The following is an 8,048-nucleotide window of genomic DNA, read 5'->3' as shown; positions in this document are numbered from 1 at the left end:
AGACAGAGTTTCACTCTTGTTACCCAGGCTGGAGTGCAATGGCACCATCTGCCTCCTGGGTTCAAGCAGTTCTCCTGCCTCAGCATCCAGAGTAGCTGGGATTACAGGACTGCACCACCACCCCTGGCTAATTTTGTATTTTTAGTAGAGACAGGGTTTCACCATGTTGGTCAAGAACTCCTGACCTCAGGTGATCTACCCACCTCAGCCTCCCAAAGTGCTAGGATTACAGGCATGAGCTACTGTGACCTTTCTTTTCTTTTCTTCTTCTTTTTTTTTTTTTTGAGATGGAGTCTTGCTCTGTTGCCTAGGCTTGAGTGCAGTGGCTTGATCTTGGCTCACTGCAACCTCTGCCCTCTGGGTTCAGGCGATTTTTGTGCCTCAGCCTCTCGAGTATCTGGGATTACAGGTGCGTGCTGCCACACCTGCTAATTTTTGTGTTTTTAAGGGAGACAGGTTTTCACCGTGTTAGCCAGGCTGGTCTTGAACTCCTGGCCTCAAGTGATCCGCCCACCTCGGCCTCCCAAAGTGTTGGGATTACATGAGTCACTGTGCCGGCCTCAGAACTTTTCTTAAATATCCAAATCTGCCACTGAGCTTCTGCTCATGGTCCCTAGATCAACAATTAAGAACATTTTTTAGAATTTATTGCTAGCTCTGTTTGATCAATCCACTTTCTATAAACCAGGAGAATTAAACGTAAGTCTGTGAAAAAGTTACAGTCTTGATCTAATCTTTAATGCTTTTAATATTCTATACTATATTAATGCTGTAATGTGGTATTAAAAACATTTAGGTGGTAAACAACAAAACAAAAAAACCATTTAGGTAGGATGTGGTAGCTCATGCTTATAATTCTAACAGTTTGGGACCCCAAGGTAGAAGAAGTATCCTGTGAGGCCAAGTTTCCCGTAGTCGATTAAAAAAAAAAAAAATATATATATATATATATATATACACACATATATATATGTGTATATATATGTATATATAATGTATTGCCACTTTCTTTGTAAATTACTTGAGTGATTTTTTTTTTTTTTGAGACAGAGTCTTGCTCTGTCACCCAGGCTAGAGTGCAGTAGTGTGATCTCGGCTCACTGCAAATCTCCGCCTCCCTGGTTCAAGCAATTCTCTGCTTCAGCTTCTCAAGTAACTGGGATTGCAGGCACCCACCACCATGCCTGGCTAATTTTTTGTATTTTTAGTAGAGGTGGGATTTCAGCATATTGGCCAGGCTGGTCTTGAACTCCTGACTTTGTGGTCTACCTGCCTCAGCCTCCCAAAATGCTAGGATTACAGGCATGAGCCACTGTGCCCTGCAGAGTGATTTTTTTTGGTCTGAAAAATGAACTATTCTAGAAGCTTTTTTTTTTTTTTTTTTTTTTTTTTTTTTTTTTATTTTTTTTTTTTTTTTTTTTTTTTTTTTTTTTTATGATACAGAGTCTGTTGCTCAGGCTGGAATGTGGTAACACAAACATGGCTCTCTGCAGGCTTGACTTCCCACGCTCAATCAATCCTCCTACCTCAACCTCCCGAGTAGCTAGGACTACAGGCACAGGCCACCATGCCTGGCTAAGTTTTTATTTCACAGACCGGGTTTCACTATGTTACCCAGGTTGGTCTCAAACTCCTGGGTTCCAGTGAACTTCCTGCCTTGGCCTCCCAAAGTTCTAGGATTAGAGGCACAAGCCATTGCACCTGGCCTGGAAACTGATTTTTACAAAAATTTGTGTGGAGGGGACCAGGATTAAGGATGCCTTGTCAACCGTGAGATGGCCCTCATGTAGAAAGGAACAGAAAGAGCATGTCATAATTATTGTCAACCAGAAGTTAATCAGCTTGATTTCTTTTTACTTTCAGACAGCTTGTGCAGCAACAACATTTGTTTGTGTAGGGATCTTTCTCATATATATGTTTTAATTAATTAATGATAGTGCTTTCTATTTCTTAATGAAAGATGCCTCAAAGTAATTTTCTAGTTAGATTTCCCTTTCTTGTCGTAAATACCTGAATGTTTTTTAATACGTGATCCTACCTTGTCTGCTTTTGGCTTGCTCTACAGGAAATACTTTTAGTAGTTTGGCAGGGATGATGTTTGAGTGGAGCATTGCCCAGGACAACGAGTCAGCAAGAGAAGAACTGTCTAGTAAAATTAGGTAAACTTGAAGCCAAACACAAATCATCTGACTATGAAGAAGACATCTTCCATTAAATGGCATACTGAACAAGCAAGAATTTGCATCAACTTTGATGATCCTGCTGTCTGTTAACAGATAAATTACTGAGGGGGAATGTCTTTGATAGAATGAACCGTGACATAGATGTAGGTACCTTTATGATGGCTTAATTTGAGCCATTATGGAGGAGTTCGTGAGCTAAGGACCATACAATTATTTGAGCCAGGTGTATCTTCTGGCAGCTTTTTGTTCAAGCTGCTTGCATATGCTGAAGTAGAGGGAGAAGGATAATTGTATGAAATTTTGTCTTCAGTACCAAGGAGTAGATCTCAGACAATCCAAGTTTACTTCTACCACAATTTTAGCCAGAGGCTCATAAACACCTTTCTTTCTTTCTTCTTTTTTTTTTTCTTTTTGAGATGGAGTCTTGCTCTGTCACCCAGGCTGAAGTGCAGTGGCACAATCTCAGCTCACTGCAACCTCTACCTCCTGGTTCAAGCGATTCTCCTGCCTCAGTTTCCCAAATAGCTGGGACTACAGGAGCCTGCCACAATGCCCGGCTAATTTTTGTATTTTTAGTAGAGATGGGGTTTCGCCATATTGGCCAGGGTGGTCTTGAACTCCTGACCTCAAGTGGTCCACCCACTTTGGCCTCCCGGCGTGCTGCGATTATAGGCATGAGCCACCACGCCTGGCCTCTCTTTTCTTTTCTTTCCTTTCCTTTTTTTTTTTTTTTTTTTTTTGAGACAGCATCTCACTCTGTCCCCCAGGCTGGAGTGAAGTGGCTCGCTGCAACCTCCACCTCCTAAGTTTAAGCAATTCTCCTGTCTCAGCCTCTCAAATAGCTGGAATTACAGGTGTGTGCCACTACACCTGGCTAATTTTTGTATTTTTAGTAGAGATGGAGTTTCGCCATGTTGGCCAGGCTGGTCACCTGACCTCAGGTGATCCACCTGCCTCGGCTTCCCAAAGTGCTGGGATTACAGGCATGAGCCACCATGCCCAGCCAAAAGTGTTTTATATTTTATAGACATCGAAGAAGCTATGTTTAACGTATCTTAGGGACTTTTGGAAGAAGACATCATTTAATTCTGCTAGAAACACATTGTATTTTATGTCTTTAGGATTCTTAAATACTCTGAAGCAGAATATTCTCCCCCAGTATATATAACTAAGATGGAAAAAGAGGAGAAACAAGGAGATATGATTTTAGTGTCCGGGATTAGAACTGGTGCTGCTGTTGTAAAAGTTCGAATTCATGAACCATTCTATAAGGTAAAAAGTTTGTGTTATAAATTTCCCTTACTTTTTTTTGTTCTTCAAGGTAGGATCTCCCTCTATTGCCCAGGTGCTACAGGTATGCACCACCACACCCTGTTTTTTGTTTGTTTGCTTGTTTGTTTTGTTTTGTTTTGTAGAGACAGGGTTTCGCCATGTTGACCAGTCTGGTCTCAAACTTCTTAGCTTAAGCAGTCTGCCTGCCTCGGCCTCCTAAAGCGCTGGGATTACAGGTGTGAACTACCACACCTGGCAAGTGCTATAAATTTTCATCTAATAGTCTTGCCTATGGAAAACATAGTTATTTATGCTTATCTATAGTAAAGCCCTCTAACCTTATCTGATTTGGACCAGTAGTTGGTCATTTAATTGAAAAAGTTATTTGAAGTGGGTAAGCATTAAAAAAAATTATCTTTCTTAAACATTTTATTGCCTGATTACAATTACAAATGTGACTGGCATTTTCTCTTAAAAGATATAACTACAGTTTATTCAACAATCTTTGATGTAGGTGAAAGGCCTTTCTTTAACCATTAGTTCACTGATTTGAAATCTACATACACTTTCTTGCATAAACTACAGTTTCTAATTTCTTTGTTTTTTGGGGGTGGAAGTGTTCAAGTGATTCTTGTGCCTCAGCCTCCCAAGTATCTGGGGTTATAGGTGTGTGCCACCATGCACAGTAATTATTGTATTTTTAGTAGAGACAGGGTTTCGCTATGATGGCCAGGCTGGTTTTGAACTGCTGGCCTCAAGTTATCCACCCGCCTTGGCCTCCTAAAGTGCTAGGATTACAGGTGTGAGCCACCGCCCATAGCCCTAATTTCTAGTCAAGTGAAAATTTAGATGCAGGAAGAATTTGAGTGCAGAATTTTATATTTTAAAGGATTTTCCCTAATATTTTACATTTCTCACTTGCACCTAATTGATAGTATATATTAGCAGCTTGCCTTTCACTTTGTTTGGAAAAATTTAATTTTTTTTTTTTTTTTTTTTTTGAGACAGGGTCTTGCTCTGTCACCCAGGCTGGAGTACAACGTCATAATCTCGGCTCACTGCAACCTCCGCCTCCCAGGTTCAAGCGACTCTCTTGCCTCCTCTTGAGTAGCTGGGATTACAGGTAGCTGCCAACCATGCCCAGCTAATTTTTTTATTTTTAGTAGAGATGGGGTTTCACCATGTTGGCCAGGCTGGTCTTGAACTGACCTCAGGCGATCTGCCTGCATTGGCCTCCCAAAGTGCTATAATGACAGGCGTGAGCCACTGTGCCCAGCCAAAACTTTTAAATTTTTAGTACAAACAACAGTTCTCTTTTCACATCTATAGTTTTGTTTTAACACAATTATAATTACAAGCACAACTTGCATAAATAGATTTGGGAAAAACAAATGTCTTTTGGTAAGCATTTAATTCAGTGGCAAGAACACGAGTGTGTGGACCTCCTAGAGAGAAGCCTACCAACCTTGCATTGGGTAAATCCTCACAAAAATCAATGTGTTCAACAGGGAGTGGAAAGTAACTTAACCTGGCAAGTCAGTTAACTGGAGGTTGGCTAAAAGAATTTCTGCGTTCAGGCCGGGCGCGGTATAATCCCAGCACTTTGGGAGGCTGAGGCGGGTGGATCACGAGGTCAGGAGATCAAGACTATCCTGGCCAAAATGGTGAAACCCCGTCTCTACCAAAAATACCAAAAAAATTATCTGGGTGTGGTGGTGCGCACCTGTAATCTCAGCTACTTGGGAGGCTGAGGCAGGAGAAACACTTGAACATGGGAGGTAGAGATTGCATTGAGTTGAGATCGAGTCACTGCACTCCAGCCTGGCAACAGAGTGAGAATCTGTCTCAAAAAAAAAAAAAAAAAAAAAAAAAGAATTTCTGTGTTTCACAACCGAGTTTTACCTTTTCTCATTTCAGCATACTTGCCTTTCTATTTACCTACTTTTTCTCTTTTAGAAGACTTTTCTATTCTTAGTCTGAGTACCTAAAAAAAATCCAAAAAAGTTAACAAGGTATTAAGATTCATGATCACTTTTTAAGGGTAGCTGAAATTATGACTTTTGATTAGGAAAGCTTTTTTAAAAAAAATGTTTTAAAGAAATTTGAAAGAAGTAAGCTTTTAACAAGAAAGATGACTATGAGAATTCTGTCCATGTAAACTGGTTTTTTTCCTACCTCTTTTAGAAGGTGGCAGCAGCATTGATACGTCTGCTTGTTTGGGAGAATATATTTCTTATACCATCCCATGATATTTATCTCTTAGTAGGAGCATATATTAAATACCAAGTTGCAAAAATGGTTCAAGGGAGAATGACAGGTAAGGTGATTTATTTTTTCTCCTATGATGACTCACATTTCCCGAATCTTTTCTGCTGACAAGATCAGCAACTCCACATTACATATGAAAAATATTTGGGTTTTTAGATTTTGTTATAGAGTATTAATTGCTATACTTAATTAATATTAGACATAGATAGCTCCATATCTTGAACATATTAATGGCATAGTTCGGCTGTGTAGCTTCAGTTGCAAGAGGCATCTGAATTCTCTATTAAAACAACAACTAGGCCGGGTGCGGTGGCTCACACCTGTAATCCCAACACTTTGAAAGTCCAAGGTGGGCATATCATGAGGTCAGGAGTTCAAGATCAGCCTGGCCAACATGGTGAAACCCCGTCTCTACTAAAAATACAAAAATTAGCTAGGCATGGTGGCATGTGCCTGTAATCCCAGCTATTTGGGAGGCTGAGGCAGGAGAATTGCTTGAACTGGGACCCAGGAGGTGGAGGTTGTGGTGAGCTGAGACCGTGCCACTACACTCCAGTGGGCTACAGAGTGAGACTCCATCTCAAAACAACAACAACCGGCCAGACATGGTGGCTCTCACTTGTAATTCCAGCTACTCTGGAAGCTGAGGCAGGAAGATTGCTTGAGGCCAGAAGTTCGAGACCAACCTAGGCAACAGAGCAAGATCCCCATTGCTTTTTAATTTAATTGTATTTATTTATTTTTATTTTTTTGAGATGGAGGGGGTCTCCCTCTGTTGTCCAGGTTGTAGTACAGTGGCATAATCATAGCTCACTGCAACCTCGAACTCCTGTGCTCAAGTGATCCTCCCACTTTGGCCTCCCAAGTAGCTGGGACTACAGGTTCCTGCCACCATATCCAGCCCTTTTTTTTTTTTTTTTTTAGGTAGAGATGGGATCTCATTATGTTATCCACACTGGTCTTGAACTCCTTGTCTCAAGTGATTCTCCCACCTTGGCCTCCCTCCCAAAGAGCTGAGATTATAAGCATGAGCCACTGTGTCAGGCCAAAGACCCCATCCCTAAAAGTAACTAAATAAATAAAACAACAAAAACTTTACTAGCTGTTAAAGGGCAAGTGAAGACACTTTACCAGAAGGGACTTGAATGATCATTGCAATGATCTTTGTAAAAGTTGTTTCTTGAGAAACCCAATTCATCAACTGAAAACTTAATATTCTATTGATACTAAAAGTTACATTCCATTAACATTAGTCTTTTCATTACTATAATGACTCCTCCTGCTACTCAGTTCACTAGTTTTTAAGAATACAAGCAATACCAGATATATATATATATATATATATATATATATATATTTTGAGGTGACATCTTGCTCTGCCACCCAGGCTGGAGTGCAATGGCGCAATCTCAGCTCACTGCAACCTTTGCCTCCTGGGTTCAAGGGATTCTCCTGCCTCAGCCTCCCAAGTAACTGAGATTACAGGCATGCACCATCATGCCCAGCTAATTTTTATGTTTTTAGTAGATACAGGGTTTCACCATGTTGGCCAGGCTTGTCTTGAACTCATGACCTTAGCCGATCCGCTCGCCTTGGCCTCCCAAAGTGCTGGGATTACAGGCGTGAGCCACCACACCCGGCCTCCAACAATACATTTTAACTCATGTATTAGCCCCAAATGGTTACATGTAGAAATTCATCATAGCAGGAAAAACATTAGAAGCAGATCATACTTATATTTTATGTCTGCTTCCTGATCATTCCTTTATGATCAAGAATACATCATTATCCACTGGAATGGCTGCTGTTATTACATTTATGTATCTTTCATGTCTTACAGAGGTGAAATTTCCCCTGGAACATTATACACTGGAATTGCAAGACCATAGAGTTGCATTTAATGGTTCTCATTCTAAGAAAGTAGCTTTACTGGATGACAAAACAGCCATGGTGACTGCCTTACAACTGGGCCAGACTAATCTTGCCTTTGTCCATAAAAGTATCCTTTTGTTCAAGTTTTAGCTGCCAGTCTGTACTTCCTAGAGCATGCTAGACATGTTCTTTGGTAAAATAACTTATTAAGAGTGATTATAATACTACTACAGTATTTTTTCTATAGGTTTTATTTTTAACAAAGAATTATAAATTATTATTGCCATAATTTCTTTTTTTTTTTTATTGCATTTTAGGTTTTGGGATACATGTGAAGAACATGCAAGATTGTTGCATAGGTACACACATGGCAGCGTGATTTGCTGCTTTCCTCCCCTTCACCTATATCTGGCATTTCTCCCCATGCTATCTCTCCCCAACTCCCCACCCCCC

The 8,048-nt window shown here is 40.4% G+C and overlaps 1 protein-coding gene across 1 annotated transcript in view; it reads left to right on the top strand.

Annotated features, from left to right (window-relative positions):
- The window catches only part of NUP210L (nucleoporin 210 like), a 152,559-nt gene that overhangs the window by 18,976 nt on the left and 125,535 nt on the right, over positions 1-8,048 (top strand). Inside the window, exons 3-6 of the mRNA XM_037733088.1 lie at positions 2,064-2,159; positions 3,305-3,455; positions 5,640-5,772; positions 7,564-7,722. Of these exons, the coding sequence (XP_037589016.1) occupies positions 2,064-2,159; positions 3,305-3,455; positions 5,640-5,772; positions 7,564-7,722 (539 nt within the window). The remainder of the gene's footprint in view (positions 1-2,063; positions 2,160-3,304; positions 3,456-5,639; positions 5,773-7,563; positions 7,723-8,048) is intronic.

The sequence above is a fragment of the Cebus imitator genome, unplaced genomic scaffold (genome assembly GCF_001604975.1).
Source record: "Cebus imitator isolate Cc_AM_T3 unplaced genomic scaffold, Cebus_imitator-1.0 Scaffold491, whole genome shotgun sequence".
Classification (NCBI taxonomy): Eukaryota; Metazoa; Chordata; class Mammalia; order Primates; family Cebidae; genus Cebus; species Cebus imitator.
This window is presented reverse-complemented; position numbering and strand designations above follow the sequence as displayed.